This window comes from Lytechinus variegatus, chromosome 16, assembly GCF_018143015.1.
Source record: "Lytechinus variegatus isolate NC3 chromosome 16, Lvar_3.0, whole genome shotgun sequence".
Lineage (NCBI taxonomy): Eukaryota > Metazoa > Echinodermata > Echinoidea > Temnopleuroida > Toxopneustidae > Lytechinus > Lytechinus variegatus.
The window spans coordinates 28,188,824-28,211,374 of NC_054755.1; the positions used below are offsets into that span (position 1 = coordinate 28,188,824).

The following is a 22,551-nucleotide window of genomic DNA, read 5'->3' on the forward strand; positions in this document are numbered from 1 at the left end:
TAATCTTCTGATCTCTATGGAGATTAGCTTTTGATATAAGGCTCTGCCTTTCTGCTCTCCTAATACTTTCATTTGTACATTTGTAGTACAAGGACTATTATGGGAAGGTACTTAGTCAATTTGCCCACTCTCGACAAAATACCTCACCTGTTCTTGCCAAAGTTCTCAAAGCCAAAGATATCCAGGAGACCGATGCTGACCCTCTTCCCTGTACTCCTGTCGTGCTCCTTGAATGTGGCGACGTTGAGCTTGTTGACGATCCAGACGAAGAGGCGGCCATAGATAGCTTTGACAAAGGCGTCCCTCATATCAATGGCTTTGGCATGACTGACCGGTGAGATGATCACCTCACCGGATGCTGTCGTTGACTTGGTGGTCAAGACTTCTTCCAGGGCTTTCTGGTTCACCTGCAGAAAAGGGATCAATCATGATGGCAATCATTGGTTTAAAAAATACTGGTGAAAGAAATTCATTAGTGTTTCTGTCAAAATTTGACAAACATTTCATGAATATTCAATAGAAACATATCTATATGCATTATATTCAAATGTACATGTATCATATAAAATATTTTTCAGAAGAAATCAAATCCTCAAAAATCTCATTTTCTTATTCTTTGATGGATTATCATCAAACCTTCATTACTTTTGTATATGTTTTTGCCTTTATGAAACCAATTTAATGGCAAGGTAAAATTAAAAAGTTACATCAACATCAAAATGATAACAACATATTATGATATATATACTGCACACAAACTGCTTAAGATGCTCCTAAACTACCCAGCTACACTACCGATTCCAGTGCTCACAGCTTTTTCAGGAATTTCTTCATGCCAGGGGTGGTATTCTGAGGTCATTTTATCTTTAAAATATTTTATTTTATCTCTTAAAATAAAATTGGTATTCTGAGATGACATTTTATCTCTCAGATAAAATTTTAGATTTTATCTTGCGTGTAAATTTTATCTTGCGTATCTACAGATGATAAGCAACAGAACAATGCCTGCGTACACATACCCATCGCGTATCTGGCCATTGCAAGGCAGATGATATGCTTGCGCCCATGTTACTTTGAAGAAAAAATAAAATAAACTTAAAAGAGGGTAGAGGCTATTTTATCTCTGCGACGTTGATTGCACCAGTACTTTTAGGTGAATTAACCCCAAATGGTGACATGAAGATGAAGAAAAATTATATATTTATTGAGAATAACACCTTAACGTTGTTCCTGTACAATCAGAGAGTATTTCATAAGACTTTTCTTTACTAATATTGTCTTTGAAATGATGCTTGAAAAGATGCGATATAGACTGCGAAAAAAGATGAGAGTATTGTCCTTTTTGTTAAAAAGAAATCTCCGTAAAGACGCGCAAGCGTATAGTGCAAGCGTATTTGAAGTCAATAAATTGACGCAATCTCACTCTTTTGCACACCTCCTGGCAGAATGGATTTTAATTGGTTGAGTGATATGAGAGAGCTATAAAAGCGCATTTCTAATTGGATATTGATTAAAAAATAGGTGTGTCTTACAGAGATAAAATGAAGATAAAATGGTTCTCAGAATACCAATTCAGAGAGATTTTAAAGATATTTTATCTCACTGATTTTAACGGAGATAAAATATTTTATTTTATCTGAGATAAAATGGATCTCAGAATACCACCCCAGGACATTCTACCTCACCTAAATCAGAGCATCGTGGTGTTGAGGAAATTCTCGCTGTGGAAAATTGATGTTGTGGCAGGGAACCAAACCTAAAGCTACAACTAGTAACAAATTTTAACAAGGTAATATAAAAGAACCAATGCCATCTTCTGTCAAGGCCAAGGTCAACTTACAGCTAGGAGCTTGGCCACCTTGGCCGTCTGTGAGTGGTCTTTGAATCCTGTAGCATCAAGGTTGGACTTCTCAATGGCGGTGTACTTGATGTTACCAAGATGCAGGATGGACGCCAGAAGCTTGAAGATATCCCAGATTTCGTCGTCGGTGAAGTTCAGGACCTTCATGGCAGCCCGGATGGTGGAGAAGTCCTCACGGTCGTTTCTACCGGGGCATTCGATGCAGTTGCCCTACAGATTCAGATGGTTAATACAGATTTTTCACTATTGAATATTGACTGCAATATTTGCCTGTGCTGATCCAGAGCATATTACACAATGTCCCAGAATCTGACACATTTCCCAATGGCTTATTTATTTCATTGTTTATTGGTTATAATATATATTAGTCTGATATATCATAACATTCCGGCTCTGGCGACAATTGCTGTGCTGTGAATTCCACACACAAATCAAGTTACTAACTTCAACCTTGGTTTTAAAAATATACCCTCCCCTAAACCTAACCCTAATTCTAAAATAAAACCTCATTGCAACCCTATAATCCTAACACTACATCTTAGATTAAATAAAGCCCGGAGCAATTGTTGCAGGAGCAAGTGTTACCTTATCATACAGTACATACCTGTATGAGGTAATGGTAATCCTTTGCCTTGGTGAGTTCCAGTTCATTCTTCTCTTGATCAGGCATACCAGCTAGGATACAGTAGAAGATGTGATAGTTCCTCTCATCGTTGAGCTGTTTGTAAAGGAACAAAGAAAATATTAAATCAAACTAGATGGATTCCTGACTGAAGACTACGACAACATTTAACAGGGGAAAAGAATTGTTCAATAACAAACTAAAAAAAACTCTATACTCATTACAATCTATTTTGAAGCAAATTTTAGATACTTTGATATTTATGTTCATATTTTTTTTGGGGGGGAGGGAATCAAATCAATCAAAGCGTACCCTCAGAGGTCCATCAAATAGGACACCATCATCATCATCATCGCATCTATCATCATCATCAACATCATCATCACATCCATAATCATCACCATCACCATCATCACCATCATCATCATCATCATCATCCTCCTCAATCATCCATCATCATCATCCTGTTTTCATACCTGACCAACAAGTCTTGATTTCTCTAGAAGATACTGGTCAATCTTTGCCCCTTCGATGACACCCCTCTCTTGAAAGTGAATGTCAATGTACTTTCCAAATCGACTTGAGTTGTCATTCCTGATTGTCTTGGCATTCCCAAAGGCTGCAAAGATAGTGGAATAAAACATCTTGAAACTGTTTTCATCGATCCCTTACATGTATCAGTTATGAAATTCTTAACACCTACATAAATTGTACAAAGACATCATACAATTTTTAATGATCCTATTTAGTGCAGATAAAGCATTCTTGCATAAAATTATATTTTCAAAATGTCAATGTATACAGCCTTTTAAATTTGAAGTTTTTTAAATGCACATCAGAGATTTACATGACCCAAATGAAATCTTAGAATCTTTTGTCAATCACTTGAAATGACTTAATTGCCATTAGTTAATTCATGAACAAATTGATGAAATATCTGATTCATTACATCCTTAGCTTTCTCTACCTAAGAACCTGATAGAAAAGCTTAATTAACTTGCAGCAACCAAAGATACAGCTTCGTATACATGCACATTTGAAAATAAAGTTCTTTACACTTTTGGAATGGGATTTGAAAACACAGTACTACATGAAAAATAAAGAAAATACTTTCTGTTTTTAATGATCAACTGTATTTCTGTTCAAAACATTACCTTTTCAAGGTATAAATCAAGAAAATTTAATTGCATTGAAAGCATGAATCACAACAACTTAAAAAATACCTTTTCTGGCCAAATCATTTACTTTTCAGGAAACCTTTCAGACTACAATAAATACTATGTGTAATTCTGCTAAATAACTCCTACTGCTACCATCTCAAAACATTCAAGTATTCCCTATTCACACTGCGCTCAGCAGCATCAAATTACCCCTCACTGCGGCCCATGTTTGTTTGGGTATGTAAGAAACATGAGCCACTCAATGAACCTACTGATGGCATCCAGTTACATAGCAACATGGGGTCAAAGGTCATGATGTTGACCTGGGGGTGTGGAACAACAAGTAATTTGATGCTATGTCTGGAATGGCAAGGCCAATGGGTATAGAATTCGTTGGGTATAGGATTGTTTACAAATGAATTGACATTTTCTCAAAAGTGAAAGTAAAATATTTAGACTTGTATCTTGTATCCGGATTATATAATGAGTGAAGTATAAAAGCATAACAGCACAATAGCTGATCACTCGGAATAAGACACCTAAGGACCTTTTCATTTTTATGGGACCTTCAACATAATAATATTTACAAGCATTGTTAGATATATGTTTGGTATTACATTTCAATGTGTGTGTTTTTCCCTTATTTAAAAAAATATTTATTTTTCATACTTTTCACAGGAGCAAAGTATTGTTTGAGTATTAACTTCAGAGCAATAAATTTAAGAAAAATAATCTAACAATGAGCAAATTGTATTCATTATAATCCTATAAACTCTTCATAAATTGACTTTGAAAATAGGTTAACTTCCAAATGCGAACGCAAACTAACCAAAATAATGATAAAAAATTATTGATCACTCACAACCAGATTGTATAAATATCACACTGATATTTTGCTAAAATTATGTTTGTTGTGTCTTGAACCAAAAATTATTCTATGAATACAAATGCAGAAAAAATGAAATAAAATAAATCAAATTACTTAAAATAAATTCACAAAATGTAAAAACAAAATAATCAGACAAACAAATTTCAAGAGGGCTTGGGGAAAATCAGCCCTCGAAATGCTCAAAGGAGCTCTGGAAAATCCCCATTGAATGTTGTGTTAATGCTTATCCAATCTTGCAGATTCAGGTAGTAGGTTGTAAAAAGTAGCCCCCCCAAATTAATTTGTTTTTGTTTTTTCCGGAGACAAATGACAGAAGTATTTACCTTCCATGATGGGATTTGATTCTATAATCTGCTGTTCAATCCATGAATGCTGGCCACTCACTGCTGCTAAGAATTGAAGGATCAACTTGGCACTCTCGGTCTTTCCTGCTCCGCTTTCACCACTAAAAGATCAAGAAAAAAATAGAAAACATCAGAAAATGTATTTGATAAGAGTATAGTGAATATTGAAAGATTTCTCACATACCACAAATTCTGAATTAGAAAGAATTAAAACAAATGAATGAAATCATTTCTCTTTTATTCTACAAACAGAAGTGAAACAAAAGTTTAAAATGAAATCCGGATATTTTAGTCAACATTTTGAGTTCCAGGGTGCTAAAACAGAAGGGTGCAATAGAAAATTTGGAAAAAAGTAGAAGGGGCGCAGATGGCAATTTTCTTAGGATTTGGCTATATTGATGTTTAATGAGCAATTATCAAAAGACAGACGGGTCCCCATAGTTACTTGTTGTTATGGAGTACAGATACTTTCCTGAACAATACTTATATTAGGAATAGCATGATAATTAATAAATACTGTTACTTTTATCATTTTGGTTATTAGTGGAGTGTTGTGGCCCAGTGGATTAGTCTCCGGACTTTGAAACAGAGGGTCGTAGGTTCAAATCCCAGCCATGGCATGATTTCCTTCGGCAAGAAATGTATCCACCTTGTGCTGCACTCGACCCAGGTGAGGTGAATGGGTACCTGGTAGGATTATTCCTTGAATGCTTTAGCGCCTATTAATACGGCGGCTTAGCTACAGCCGGGGTAATAATATGATACCAAGTATCAAAGCACAGTTGAGTATATGCACATAGTAACTGCGCTATATAAATTGACATATTATTATCATTAATAATACAAAATAAACTAAAATATCTATCTCCAATGGAGTACCTTTCACAAAGAATCTTTGAGATCATATTTAAGAAGTGCATAACAATACTATATGATATGAATAATCTTCACATTGGTTTCTGATTCCACCATATTCATTCCATATTACATAGCAACCATATTGTTAAAATAACATTTTATGCACATTACAAAAATAATTTTACAAATCTGTTTGTATGGTAATTAATAGGTTCAATAACCCCCAGCTGTAACTATACAGACACTCTAGAAACATCTTCACACATGCATGCACAGGTACAGTACTTGCTACCACATGAAACCTCAAAGCATTGCAGAACATGTTAAATTCAATTGATTTATATAAAAACACAATGCATTTATGTTTTCAATGACTAATATGTTTTTGATAATCTTCTATGACTAGAACTAGAAAGCTATGGGAAACCGTCTACAGAGCCCCTGAAACCACAACCGGTACAAGGTCAGTGTGACCCTTCTGTTAGGGGACACACGCTGCTGCAGCAGTGCACATGTGATTCTGATGTTATTGATATTATCATACCGCATCAATAGAATAATATTGATTTTCTTCCAGGCAAGGGTTTCCCATAGAATCCTAATATCGGCACACATCAATAGACATATATACATGTATATGAAGAGCTTTTAGACCGGGACTGTAACACAAAGCTTAGCAATGAACGTAGAACATTTTTCTACAATTGATTGCACTGACTACAATGTACGATCAATCGTAAAAATCAAGCGTACGATTGATCGCTAACCTTTGTGTTACGGTACCTCGGATTATCAAAGCAGCTGTGGTAAAATGAATGGTAGGCATATAGTACTTCTAACTATTTTAATACAGACCTTACTTATAGGAATATACAGAGCATGCAGTCTTGATTAAAATGAGAAACCATTTTATTTCCATAATAATGCTAAAATAAAACATGGGAATTAACAATTGTATTCTGTGATAAAAAAACATATTTTTCCCCAAAAAAATGTATTTCATAATAAAATGTGTGGTACTCTCGTTCATCGCGGTGCTCAAGCAGCATGCAAACTGAAATATGCCCTGCTCTTGCAGATGAAAAAAACATTTAAACATGTGTATATCTCTCCCTGGTTTTAACAAAATTATTGAAAAAAAAAACAAGTTACCTGAAATAACATTGATCTAATAACCATATTTGTGCAAGTTTTATGAAATAGAGACATTCAGAGATGAGTTTTCTCAATTAAGATTTTTTTTATTGACAAAAACATATTTTTACAAGAAAAACGTACTGCCGTATATTGGTTGCAAAAACATACTAAATACGCCAAAAACGTAATGGTTGGTATAGGTCTGAAACAGCATAATCAATTTGAACATGTTTCATAGATCAATTCAATTTTATCTTCAAGTTGTGAAAATAAATCAATTTGTCACCTTGTCAACATTCAACAGGTAATTTTTATTTCTTTTTATAAATAAAAATCCACTTAACAGGAGCTCTTTATAAATATTCCATGATTCAACAGAGTGACAACTATATTTTGTAATTTACAAAGAACTTATATACAAAGGACACCAAGTTCCAGTACACAATTTGGCTACACTGACTAATGACAGATGTGTTAAAATAGAGGTGCTACCCCCTCGACTGTTTTGAAGTGGGTGCATTTAAAAAATAACAAATAAATAGGATGAACAGAAGAAGAAAAAATCACTCCAAAATGAAGTCAAATCTTTCTTTGCAAATTCTACAAGAAGATTGTGTCACTGCCCGGAAAGCAGTAGATGGCAGGTTCGAATCCCACTGTTCCAATTTTTTTCTGACTTATGATTTTCATTTGAGATCAAGCATGCAATCCTAATACCTAGGAGTAATGCCGAAAAATTGTTTACAAATTATAATTTCCTCCTATTTAAAGCCTCTTTATTTACTAAGATTGTGATTGCACCTTCACAGGTGGCCATGAAGAAAAGATTGACAAGTAATAACGAACATGAATTTCAAGTACCTGATAATGACACACTGGTCCCTGAGCCCTCGTAACATGCGATAGTAAGCATTGTCGGCGATGGCGAAGATGTGAGGTGGTAATTCTCCTATTCTTTTATCCCGGTACAACTCAATCTGTTCCCTCATGTAGATGGGCAAGACTTGATACGGGTTGACAGCTACAAGGATCGTTCCGGTGTATGTCTACAAAGTCAAATCATAATACATAATGAGATTCATTGGAATTACATCATCTCTTGTCTATGGTCCACTCATAATATGTTTGACAATATCTTGTTGACCATAGTAGATTGCGAGACAAATGAATACCCTCTAGCGATTATTTCAATCCGCAATAATGAACCTATTTAGTAATATCTGAATGCTTGAAAACTTGGAAGACAAGCAATATATAATCAAATATAATTATACTGCATCATGGAAACATACTAAAACTGATACTCAGAATACATAGATTGCAAAAAAAGGGGAATGAAAACATAACAGGCATGTGCGTCCTTCCTTAATTTTCAATTACAACAAGTTTGCTTTTCAGAGGAATTTATGTGTGTGTGTAATTGCATTTTTATAGATGTGTATCAATCAGATATGATTATGTATGTCTGAGACTAACATTTTACATCACCATCCGAAAGACGAGACCAGGGATCGAACCTCAAGCTTCTGCATCAATTTGTATAAATTCCTCCACATAGCTTTGATTAAAATGCTCAGTTAGAAGTTCACCCCATTGTGTTTAAATGATGGAACATTTTTTTCTCACTTTTTAATGCTAATCAGAAAAGTCTACGCCCCTCATCTATGAAATCCTAGGTATGTCCCCAGTCTGAGTAACTAAAATGCAGGATTTGAGAGAGAGAGTGAACTTGCATATGAATTTGAAATTTGCATAAATGAAATTGAAACTTACATAAATGAAATCGAAACTCACATAAATGAAATTGAACTTCCATAAATGAAATCGAAACTTACATAAATGAAATTGGCCTTATATCTCATGTGTAGATTCCTCAAGATGCCAGCCTCGTGGAGGTCTCCCAGTAAAATCATGTCTTCCACACCACCAATGGAAGATGTGTGCATGGTGCGCAGCTTCTGCGCCACCTTGTCCGACAACCAATGCTCCTGAAAAAAAAAAAAATAGACATCAAATTCATTTTGAAACTTTAATTCAAATAATTCAATTAATTCCAATTCGATTTTCAGTGCTATTGAATTCAATTTATTTTCCTACTTTCCTTTCAATTATATTCACAATACTTAATTATTATTTACATTTATTATTAACATACATGTACTGTAGATCAACAACATTATTCATACAGGGAAATAAATGGTGACTGATGTTTAAGAAAATATTGAAACGTTTACAGCATTTAATAGCAATTATCTGTATTTCTTTTTTGTCATTTTGAATACTGATGGTCTTTCTTCAGCACTACATGCATAGCAACAAATTAATATAATTTAAGCAAATTTATGCAACTGTTTTTTCCCTATTCTGGGGCGTAATGAGCCAAACTTTTGGAAGGGCACATCATCTTGTATGAGGACAAAATTTCTAACAAGTCGTGAGTGAAGCAAGCAAGCAAAAATTCAGGCCTTTTTTAAAATGAAAACCTAATAATTTTGTAATAGATTAGAGATTCTAAGGAATATACATGTACATATTTCATCCCTTTTTTCTTTCCTTTCCCTTCTATTTCTCCTTTTTTCTTGGTCATGAAGTTTTATGTACAATGTACCAGTGCCACTATACCTATCCACAAAAACATACCGGCACCCCCCCCCCCCCTATCCCTTCCACACAATACACATATTCAAGCATATGGTTGGCCACACAGTGATTGATGCAAATTTGCTCCTGAACCACCCAACAGAGCCCCTAAAAATGAATAAAAGCTCCTGAAATACCCATGGCATTCAATGTAAACTATCATACTATGTTCATGTACATGTAGCAAAATTAGGCTTGTGAGCCCCCCAAACTAGAACCGGAAAAACATATTTCCCTGCATTTATCTCTTCACTGCTTGTATCAATTACCAATGTTCGCAGATTTTCATATTTCATCACAGCTGGATTGTGGAATGTGTTTGTGTGCAATCAATGCAGTCTGAACTATGTATGAATTCAATTCAATGCCTCAAAGGTTTTCTATTCATTTCGTGAATAGAGCTGCCTTGAGAGTTGGCAAACTAAATGGCCAAGACACAATTAAAGTACAAAGACAATCAACACAGTTCTCAACTGGAAAATTATATAATTTTGTAACCCATTGTACATAGTCATAGCTATGATCTAATACATAAAATTGACGGAGTGTGCATTACTGATGTTTTTTATTGCTTTGGTTACTGGAAATGACTATGAATTGTTTTTTAAGATTAAAGATAAACACAAGTTATGGTAACAATCTCAGAATGAGTTTGAACAGAATTCAATGAAATAACCACCCAAGTGATTGTATGTATAAATAACAAATATGTTCCAAATAGCTGTGGGAGAAAATGCGCAATTGCTGAGAAATGAGCAAACTGAGCATGGAATTCCATCAAATGTCAAGTATTTTTCCAAGCAATGATCATCAGAATTGTTGGTTTTCAGATAACATTTCATGATTTCAGAACGATAAGTTCATTTTAATGTACCAGATCTAGATGTATGATAATTTTTTGACAAATAAACTTGATTTAAAAGACTTTCTCATGAAATAATTGCTGCAAATACCGTCTTTTAACTTTAAATAATTTGAAAAACCGTGTATAAATATATCTCATCACAATTATTAATTATTTCACAACACAATAAATACACAATACAAGCATTTGTTAATTACACATCAAATCCGTACCATATAGTTTTAATCTATGCTAAATACTGAAATGACATTTGGCACTGTGTTGTACGTACATGTCAGTTTTGAATTTGTAATATATAACTAAATGTATAAGCACAATATTTATCACTTAAAATTTCCTGACTTTTATTTATCTCTGCAAACCCTTTGTTTTTAAATAACTTTAATCTTCTAACTGGGCAAACACAGAATCTACTTTAATACTTTGCAAAATATCTGCAGTAGGCCTAATATAAAAATAAGAAAAATATTCTTCTGGCCTTGGTCCCCTTCCTGAGAGAGATGTGTTTAACTTTAAACAACTAAAAAAATGAAATGCAAGCCTCAAACGTGCGCTTGTGAATGATTTAAATCTAAATTTCACGTTTGGTCAGATATTAAACTTACTTTGCCTTCATCGTCGGTCAGTTGAAGTTGACCAGAATCCGCAATTTTAACCTCTGCTCCGATCGGAACCTTCAGGCCATCTTTCCTGGGGTCCTCAAGCCACACAAAGTCTCCCTATAAAAGACATAATATCAATAGTAATAAAAATAATACTACTGCTACTAATAATGACAAAAATAACAATAATATCAATAATACCAATAATCATAACAACAATGATAATAATTAACAATAATATCAATATGAACAATAAGAGTAGTGATGATGTTGGTGACAGGCCATGGTCATGACTGTGGTGGTGGTGATGATGACGATATGAGATAGATTTTGGACACACATGATATCCACCCAAAGGCAAACCACCCAGGTTATCAAACCTTCACTTAACCTTAAAGGGGTATTAAATAGGGTGCTGAAAATAATTACATAAATAACTAGAGTAAAATTTACCAAGCAAAACGCTGAAAAATTCATCAAAATCTGATAACAGATGACAAAGTTATAATTTCAAAGTTAAGCAATATTTTGTGAAAACATTTATGCTCATTGTCATGATATTCATTAAGTGGGCTCAAGTCACGGGCCCACTCTCCTTTTTCTTATGTTATTATATGACAAACCATATTTATTTCATAATCATATTTCCATACATGTGTGTAGTATACATGAAGTAAAGTTGCAGAAATTGATAATCAAATGCATTATTATTCACTTTTTTATTTCATGGACGAAAAAAGATGGCAAAAACATAAATTTTATGGAATAAAATACTAAAGAAGAATTATGGGGATATGACATCATCAGTTTGCTCATTTGATTCATCAAGCCAACAAAATAATGCAATTATTAAAAATGTCTTAACCTTGTTATTCCTTGTCAGATTTTGATCATATTTTTAGTGTTTTGTTTGTCTGAATTTCTTTATCTGTTATGTTGAAAATTTTATGTTAATTTCAGCCTAGAGTATCCCTTTAAGACCTGTGGGGTTTAACTTCCTCCTTTCATTATGTGTGCAGACAAGTAGTGCAAGCGTAGATCATTTCATTCTCACGGAACCAATAAATGGAAATGATCATGTTTATTTTGGTTTTCTCCTTCATTGAACATTTTGTAACATAGTGCCCAAGTTAAATGATGATTTATTTTCAGTAAGTTATCAAGAAAACAAATCAATTTTTGTGTACGTCCAATATCAGTTTTCACTCGTTTTGGGCACTTTTGGATTGAAATCTGGGATATAAATTACACACAAAATGGACCCATGTATTGGCAAACAACTCCATTTGGACAAGAGATGAAATTTATTTCAGTATCATGGATACATGAATGCTTCAAGGGGGGGGGGAGATTTATGAAAAATTATAAATCTGAAATGGCTTTGTCTTTTTTTTCCTGAGTAAAAGGTATAATGTAACCTCACCATGAAATAGAAAGTTTCGGGATAATTGCAACTTATCCCATACAGTATGTTTTACAGAAGTTTATCAGTCCATTTTAATTGGTTCAGGATATACAACTGGAATCTTACATTTTGCAATATTTTACACATGTGGCTCCATCATGAAGTTCATGTATGTATCTTACAGCAAATTACAAATTTCTGTCTGTATATTTGAAAATTTGACTAAACAGACTTCATCACGTATATTTAACATTTATTTGACATTGTACATAGCACTCCAGAAGTTTAAATAGAGGGCGTGTGCCGGCAGGCGGTGCTCAGGTACATATTGGCCTTCTTCATTGTATAGGAGGACATACACTCAATAGCATTCTGCCTCGCTTTGCTGGCATAAACATCTATGGGAACCCCTTACAGTAAAGCTTTCAAGCTGTAACTTGCTCGCATATAAAATTCATTGATTCCCTTCCCACTTACAGTATAAGTTCCTTGGTCAAAACAGTCCTAATTTTGAGTGCCCAAACTAATAGTATTACAAATTCTGATGAAAACTTTCAAGTACATTAATGTGAAGGGGCAATTGTTTTAATAGTATAGTAGTTTTACAGTACACTCTAATTGTTTTAACTTTTGGAGAGACCAAAAATGTTACCCCCCTCCCCCACACCCAAATCTCCAATGATCTTGCACAACACTATTGACTGACATGAAGCTGCATGTGTACATGTACACGAACCCCTTCATTGGTAAATATTGATAGCCCTTTCCTGTATTTTAATTTCACTTCAGATAGCAAATTGACATTTTGGGGGAGAGAGTACATGTACATGTCATATACATGTAGGCCACATATGAAGGATCAGGGAAAAGACTCATTTGAAAGCAGAACATATTAAAAGGTCTGAAAGCTTTTGAATGAATTTTGGGCTAAAATACTGTGAGTTGAATGAATAGAATTAAACAAGAAAACACTAAAAATTTCATCAAATCTGATAAAAAATAATAAAGTTCTCGCATTTATAAGTTTACGTGTACACTATGTAGTAAAAAGATTTGATGAATGCCTTGATGAATGTCACCATGAATTTCAGAAATCAATGAGCTAATGATGACATGTCTCCTTAAATCTTATGCATGAAATTTGAATTATTTTATTTTCTATAAAAATATATATTCCATCTCACAAAAAAGTTATGGACAGATCAACGATAATCATTCACAAAAGAAAACTTGATCACATTCAGAAAACATGGTGTGATATGGATAATGACCTCATCAGCTCACTTTTCTGCACAGTCATGATCCATGTTTCGCCAAAATAATAAAACACTTTACGAACTAAATTTCAATATTTTAATATCTATTGATGCTTGCATTTAACTAGAAAACCAATTAAAAGGTCTAAATTTTGTTTTAGAAAAATACCTACTCATGCTTACAAAAATATGACGAAAAATGCTTGCAGTACTTATAAAAGAAATAACTTTTTTTTCATTTCATGAATAAAAGATAGATGGAACTTAACTACATATTACAACAGAGCCAAATATCTAATTTTTGTTTTAAAAAATACAACTTTCCCTAACATTGCTTTTCTTTAAAATATTCATTTTCCCCAAAAGAGTTCAGAAATAAATATGCTAACTTTTTATTCAATTTTGTACTTAAAATATAGCTGGGACATAGATCAGAACAGACAAAAACACTTTAATATAGAAAACTACAACTTTTTGGATCCTCTCATTATAATATAAACTTGAATTTTCCCCCAAATGGTTAAAAAATAATTGTTTCACTTTTTATATAATTTTGCACATAAGTATATAAAATATAGCTGGGAACAACAGACAAGAACACTTTATAGAAAAACTCAACTTTTGGATCCTCTCTTTATAACATAAACTTGAATTTTCCCCAAAATAGTTTGAAAAATAAATATGTTTCACTTCCTACTACATTTGCCTCTCTCTCGTGATTTGTAAAGAGAAAAAGCTCAATGAGAAAGAATAACAAAAAGCGTTTATTAAAGAAATGCAATATGAAATCATCCATGGGCGAAAGAGTCACACTTTTATAGCAACGTCACAGATCTGCATTGTGTGCCTGTGTGGAGGGCTTTGCTCTACAATTAGACGATCCAATCCTCCATGGAAAACCCATCTAGCACGTAAATATTCCATTTGTGGGGTGTGCATTGCGTGGGATTTTAATAATATGGAGCAGACGGTATACACATGCATTTGCCATGAATCATATTAACAAGTGATTGTTGAAGTTTATTGAAGTTGTCTTAAAGATCTTGTTATATTCAAAGCCGAATGGATAATTAAAGTACAAAGTTCATGAAATTTTGATGAAAATGCTGATACTTTTCTCATAAAGCTAATCCTGAAATTAAAAAAATATAGACTTATAGCAGTGTAAGTAAACTTATATATATTTATGTCAAAAAATAAGTTGAATATTTGTGCTAAGTTTCCCTTAACACATTAATATGAAATATTTAAAAACATGAAACCAAATGAAAAACATTTCACTTCCATAAACATTCAGAAACAAACAAAATCAAGAAAATTCCCCCAACAAAAAACATTTTGTTTTAATTTTTCATACCTTTACGAGGATGACCATGGTGGCTGTGTGTCGGGTTCAAATCTGACAAGAAATTAATCCTAATTATTTATTCATTCAGGGGGGCTACATCCGACCATCAGATCTGAAAAACAAAAGATGAAAAAAGGAGTTCCCTTTAATTGCAAAGTTAAAGTGAATATTGTTCTAGAATGTACCTACAAATGGAATGAAAAAGAGGATTCTCTTAATTGCAAAGTTCAAAGTAAACGTTTGTTAGTGTGGTAAAGATGGAACTTTTTTTTCTAAAGAGATATCAATCCATTGAATATTGCATCGACTATTACACTGCATGTGATTTATTCAAATACATAAGAGAAAATTTCCTAAATTCAGGATAAATGGACAATATTATTACCAAATCAAGGCAGCACTACTACGAATATCAAATTTTATGTAGTTGGCATTATTCTTGAAAGTATTGATTTCAAGCAAGTGATCACAGATCGGTGAGAAATTCCACTGAAATTTTATCACTGATTCACGTGCTGAAGAGTGAGTGCTGTCTACTCATGCAAGATAGATCTATAAACTACATGTATGTATGTTATGACAAGTAATGAGATTTAATCCAACATCTGAAGTTGTAAAATCTAAAAAATTTAAATCATATTGAAAAAAGGCTTTCCCCTCATGGCTACATGCTCCATTTCACAAGAATTTGAGGTAAATTGCAAACGTTTTTATTGATAGAAATTCTTTCAAAGATTAGACCGACTCTTGCCTAGAGCAGTGTATTTCGACCAAAGGTGAATGAAAGAATTGCATGAATTGTTCAATCAATAGTCATTCTAAAACTATTGTATCTACACAAGAACCATTCACAAAAAAATGAAAGATTTTTTTTTATACTATTTTCCCCTTTTCAGGATCCTTAACAGGATTCATGAAGTCCTCTGTTTTAAAGGGATTACGTAAATTTTGTGGAGGTTTGCAAAAATCTGAGTTAAGGTACCCGGCAAGCTTTTAAAAGACAAGTCCACCCCCCCCCAAAAAAAAAGAAGGTTGATTTGAATAAAAAGAGAAAAATCCAATTAGCTTAACCCTAAAAATTTCATCGAAATCGAATGTGAAATAAAGTTATGACATTATTCTTGCTTAATTTCACAAAACAGTAATATGCACATTCTGGTGGGTATGCAAATGAGGAGACTACATCCTCCACTCACTATTTCTTTTATATTTCATCATATGAAATAGGGAATATTCTATTTTTCTCCTCATTGTCAAGTGAAACAATGATTAATTCCTCCCTGAACATGTGGAATTGCCATTGATTTAACATTTTCTGGTTCAGTCAAGTTGGTCATTATTGTCAAATCTGAAAAAATGGAAATTATTGTATAATTCAAACAATGAAAAACAAAAGAAATAGTGAGTGAGGGACATCATCAACTGTCTCATTTTGCATGTCTCTGAGTTGTGCATATCACTGTTTTGTAAGAAAAAAAAAATAAGTTAAAATTTAAAATGTCACAACTAACTTATTTTACATCTGAATTCAATGAAATTTTCACTGTTATGATAGTTTGATTTTCCTCCCAACATTGTTCTGGGGTGGACTTGACCTTTAAATGCAATATGCATGCAACAATATTTCAAGAGTAATCCCTGAAAATTTAATTTCAAAAGCACCACTACATGCTTTGAAATAATGGGAAAAAGGTGATTATTTTCCCTTTATGGCCTACTGTGTTAGGCATCAATATGGATGCTTTATTATCACATTAGTGATAACATGATCTGATTAGTGGAGCTTTTTTTTCTCAGGTGATTCCTGTCCATGTAAAGGTTTGCAGAGTCAAAGAAGAAATAAATAGCTCCTGAATGAAGCTGAATGATCCCTTTCATTTGAATGAAGGTACATGCAAGAAGTGCACAAGTTTGTGTCATTTACAAAGACTAAAGATAAAGGGGAAGTTCACCTTGACGAAAGGTTTGTTGCAAAAATGCCAGAAAAAAATAATAAAAATGGGTGAAGAATTGAGGAAAATCCATCAAAGATTAAAGAAAGTTATCAGAATTTAAAGTTTTTGATTTGTGACTTCAGGGTGAACTTCCCCTTTAAATTAAATTTTTTCTCATAACTAAGTACATGAAAAATACATTCACTGATTTCCAATTATTCAAAAAGAATTATTTTTTTCAGGATGACCCAGATGAGTAATTCTTGAGGGAGGGGGGTTGAAATATAATGAAGTAGCTAGCTCATAAAATCTTGTCTATAATTTATTTTACTCAGCCGATTCATAACATTTCCACACACTTTACATGCAATAACACCAATAAAAAGACAAAAACAACAAATTTAAGGTCCTTAGTTCTTACAGTACGTGTGCTGCACACCTCATGAAACTTTAGGTGGTTTCAAACCGCCTCAATCATAAGAATCCCCGTTAAATTACGAGAACTTTTTAAGGCTAAAATATACCCATTAATTATTCCTGCATTCACACCGCCCGAAACATACCCTTCGGGATAAGTTCCTGAAGTTACGAGCATGCGCAGTATGGTCTGATAAGCAGGCAAGGCGCGAGATTCAAAATCACTAGCCCCACAGCGCCCGCGCCCAACGACACACTGGGCTAAAAGTTCCCGTAAATTGCTTTCACATTGCCAAAATAACTGCAACCTTGGAAAAATCCCCGCGAAAGTTAAGTAATTTCGCCAAGTACCTACTATTTAGCGGGTATTTTCTTTCGGGGAAATTACGCGTAGTTTGCTTTCCAAAATACCTGGTACTTTCTGATCGGGGTAAATTTCCCGATCAGAGAATACCTGGAACTGACGAACTTCGAGGTGGTCTGAAACCACCTTTTGTGTGTCATTTCTGTCACAAATTCTGACAAATGTTTCAAGAAAGAAATTCTAGCACTGTACAAAGAGAATGAGTACATCCAAAGTAATTAATATTCATTCAATCCATTATAACGACAATCCATCGCATTTTTATCCCCCATATTCATGTACTTTGAAAGCTCAAAGGTCTATGATTTTGTTTGATATATAGGCTAGATGGGCTGTCCTCCTTTCTTGAGTAAACAATTAGCTTTTATTCATGGAAAATAGCCATGTCATGTTGAGGGGATAACTTCCCAGTTCTTTGCGAAAAAAAAACTGTTTAAATATTTTTTTATAAAGTTTGTGTACTTTGTTCTCTGAAAAGAAATAGAATTTTGTTTTTAGATGAAAATGATTTAGTTTATTATGCAATACTGAAAACATACATGTAAGTGGAAGATGAGTGAAAGTTAAATCACTGTAATTTAATGACTGAAATGTTAATTTCTTAAGGTACTTTCACCTTAAATTATATATTCATGTATAAACAGTTGAAATATCATTGTATTACAATACAAATGTTAAAGTTACTGTCATTTCATTATATCAAAAAGAAATATTAGAAGCACAAAGTCATATGAATTTGATCTGTTTGACAGAATATAAAATTCATAATGTTTTTAGTCTCCAGAAGAAACAACCAAATCCTGTGGGATTTTATTACACTCAAGTGGAAATGGCCATATGTGTGTAAAAAGAAATATTGGACATAATAAAGTAGGCCTACACATATCTATTCTTTTAAAAATACATTCATTGTATATTTTGTACTTGTTGGATTGCAAGGCTGATCTGCTATAAAAACAAATTTGATGCCTTGTTCAAATGGGACTAATAAAGCAATAACACAATAATAATGACTTAATGAGACAGACATGTACAAGACAAACATGTACAGAACGATTATTAGATTTTTTAATTATCTGTCTTGCCACTGTACACTGGTACAAACGGAAGTAAAAATGTAATATTGATATTGAAATATAGATATGAAATTAACTGGTCTTGACAGGAACATCAAATAATTGCCTGCAAAACCGATCTATATCATCCTATCCTAATGGGGGCAGTACCAAACGTTAGCAGCAATAAGTTCATTTTCCCCTAAACCAATTGTCTGTCAATTATTATATTACCTAGTGCACCGTACAGTTGCAAATACTTTTGGTTTCCAATATTCTTAGTTTGTAGTGCTCATTAAACTAACAAATTTGTAGCTGTTAGGTTGTCAGTCCTCTGGAAAATGCTAAAAATGGCAGTAAACCCTAGACACTTTGACATGCCATGCACTGATCCTGTGGTTCATTATCATGAAAGTGAACCAAAATGAGAAGTTTTGAGGGGAAAATATGAATGAAGGAACATGGAAAAAATCTTTTGATGTGGATTTGGGTAGTGTGCATTTTACTTTTCAAATTGCAGCAATTTGCCTTTTGAAATTGTAATAAAAATATAATGAACATAACATTAATAATTACATTGTAATTATCAAGCAATACATACATGTGGTGAGGTCCAGCAGAAACTAGTAAATACTGTATTGTCTTTTAAAGAAAGAACCATGTTTCAAGAGTGCATGTATAGTACAAAGACAATTTTAAACACAGGTTGATTCTCAACTGTGACTTAAATTTTATTGCTAATGAACACTTTCATTGTGGGCATCAGCAGGAATGCAAGGCAAGACAAGTCAAACAAATTCTTTACTTCTCAGAATTAAAGGGATACCTTTGTCCCTCTGATATAAAACTCATTACTAAAACATATATAGAATATATGCCAATTAATGGTGAATTTGTTTGCATATGAACAACATGACGAACATTGTACTGATCAAAGAGTTCAGTGAAGTTTGTTTAGTGTACTTTAGATAGTAGTAAAACCACAAATACCACCCTCTAAATAAATAAAAATTTATGATTTTATACATGAATTTACATTATACCAAATGGGAAATATATAAAAAGTATGTTACATCCAGAAATACATGATGAATGTTCTATTCATTGAAAGTATATTATCTCCCTGGTAGAAAAGCATTAAAAACTTAATTCTTATCACTGATAACAAGTGAAAACTTGAAAAATTAGGATGTTGTATTTTGTTAAAATAATAAGTTTAAAAATCAATGTCAGTAACCTGTGCAATTGAATATAAATACTTTGTATTGTAATGTGTCCACTGTGGTAAAATACTAAAATGTGATAGAATTTGATAGGAATGTCATTTTTTATTAATAATATCACCAGATGATAAAAAAGTAAATTTAGTTTGGAAATCACAAAAATGTATGTACATTTTTTTTTATTACATGTACATAATTATTTGATATTAGTACTTAACATAACAGAATAGATTTATTAATTCTAAGCACTAATGAAAGAAAACGGAGAAGATACCTGTGTCTAGATGGCCAATATTTTCATTATTTCTGCTTAAAATTCTGATCTCTACTTTTACACCTCAATAATTATATGTAGCACCAAGCAATCTTTTCCAATTTACTCAAAACAAGTATTAACGACATTACACTAAAAGGAAAACTAAACATTGACGATCATCAACCCACTTAGAGTTATTACTTGCCATTAAAGGTGGTCAATTAAGCGCAGTAGCCCGGTCACTCACGTAATTAAATCTGATGTTATCTCTCTCCGATGACCAAATTAACAAACACTCCCCCTTCCGCTTAAAGTTCAATACCAGCCGGTGAGTTGTCGTCTGTGTCGGTCTTTTGCCAATGTGGCAGTACTGAACTGAACAAATCTCCCTCTCTCTCAATAACACAGAGATAGACACACACACCACTATGAAAACATGCAGATGGACCACTATGGCTAAGTTCTCAAAAAAATACACAATAGCTCTATTTTATGCAAGAATGGATCCTCCTATATTGCAGCGCACGATACTCCTCCCGGCTTCCCCCCTTGGGTTAAGTGGTAGAAGGTTCGTGTATTTCATGCATTACCATTGGAGCGAGCACACTTGGTATGTACTCTGAGGGGTGCTGCCCAAGCTTTGGGCTGGGCACACAACCGAGAACAGGGGTGTATGCGTAATAAGAGCGAGGGTGAGGGGAACAATAGGCGGCATACCTATATGACAATAGGAGAGCTCAACACAAATATATGTGACTCACTACACAAGGGACACAGTTCAGTGGGCATAGGGCGAGGATAGTCTCCGGGATCAGACCTTCATGTTATTACATAATGATTATCACAACAGTTGTGAAGTTTATATCCATGGTTAAACTCTTTTCCACCGCTAATGCAAAAGTTGTTAACAATATAGTTGTTATGAATTCTTTTTACAACAATATATCTGTTTTTTTGAACTTCAGATAAAAGTATCGATTCACTTGTGCATAATGTGCCCAGTCTGGGAGACAAACAACAATGGACTTGATTTTTCTTTTTATTCTACCATTTTTGCTTGGTATATGATCTTCATGGGAAAGGTGATGATGACACAAGTTCTTGACAACAAGAACCATTTTTATTCTACTTTTTAAAAATCCCACACAAAATGGAAGTCTGAAACCCTACTCCATACCCTATTCAACAAATCCAGGACCCACCCTTGATGGAAAACATATTAAAACATTTGGGCATTTGCATTTCAATATAAAAGCCTTTTAAAAACAAACGTTTTTCAGACTTAGAGTGTGAGATAAAAGATAATGTATAGTAAGTCTACATCTCCCTAAGATAAGACACATTCAAAACGCTCTATACGTAATGTTATAACAAGTACGTATGCCACTGAAAAAATTATAGCTTAAAAACTTAGAATTGGAAGTAAGCTATATAAAAAAATACTGAATTATGTTAATGTTGATAAGCTTCTTTTTATTATTCAAGTTTAAAAACTTTAACAAATATTACTGGGTCATGGGCAATATAGGTGATTTCCAGAGTCATCCTAACGTTTAATATATGGAAATAATGCATACACCTGTATGGAGGGAGGAAATTATATTCTTGTGATATTCTCTGGCTTGAAAATTCTTTTTCCCATAATTAGGATATTTAATGCAAAAACGTACAAATTATTATAGTTTGCAAACTTGATACACACTTATTAAGGAAGGAAATAAATGTAACTTAATGAAATCACTGAAGGACCATAACATTTTGCATTGATCCTGAAATTCTGAAGCATTTTACAGGCCAAAACAAGCATTTTGATTACCAGGTAGTTGTCAGCAATAAAACAGGGGCTGAAGTGCAAGACTAGAAGTAAACTGTGAAAGAGGCGAGGCAGTTTTGCACCGGGTGAACTTTGTGCAGTTTTTATTTGAGAACTACGTGTACGGCACGCAATCAAACAGATATCTCAGATAGGATGATCATCATTCTAAACATCTTCATAATATCCTGCCTCGTGTCATCAATCCAACACATGATTAGACTAAGTTGATGTGCTGCCAGACTGAAGCATCATGTGCCTGTTTCATAAAACTTGTAGTCAAAGCTACTAAAATCCTTCAATCTGACTGGCTGATAGTGAATTTGTTATAGAAACCACCTGTGTATTTGTTATTATAACATGTCATTATGAAACAAGACCTACACCTACATGTAAAATTGTTGAAATAGTTTGAACTGTATAAATTCAAGCTAAGTACATTATGCTGAGAAACATGTGCATGCAGCAAAAAGCAAATAGAATGTACATTAAAAAGATCTCT

The 22,551-nt window shown here is 33.4% G+C and overlaps 1 protein-coding gene across 1 annotated transcript in view; it reads right to left on the minus strand.

Moving 5' to 3' along the window:
• The window catches only part of LOC121429891 (myosin-VIIa-like), a 67,832-nt gene that overhangs the window by 39,290 nt on the left and 5,991 nt on the right, over positions 1-22,551 (minus strand). The window contains 9 exon segments of the mRNA XM_041627150.1: positions 148-407; positions 1,841-2,071; positions 2,466-2,579; positions 2,960-3,102; positions 4,856-4,977; positions 7,733-7,917; positions 8,707-8,859; positions 10,982-11,095; positions 14,997-15,099. Of these exon segments, the coding sequence (XP_041483084.1) occupies positions 148-407; positions 1,841-2,071; positions 2,466-2,579; positions 2,960-3,102; positions 4,856-4,977; positions 7,733-7,917; positions 8,707-8,859; positions 10,982-11,095; positions 14,997-15,014 (1,340 nt within the window). The 5' untranslated portion in view covers positions 15,015-15,099.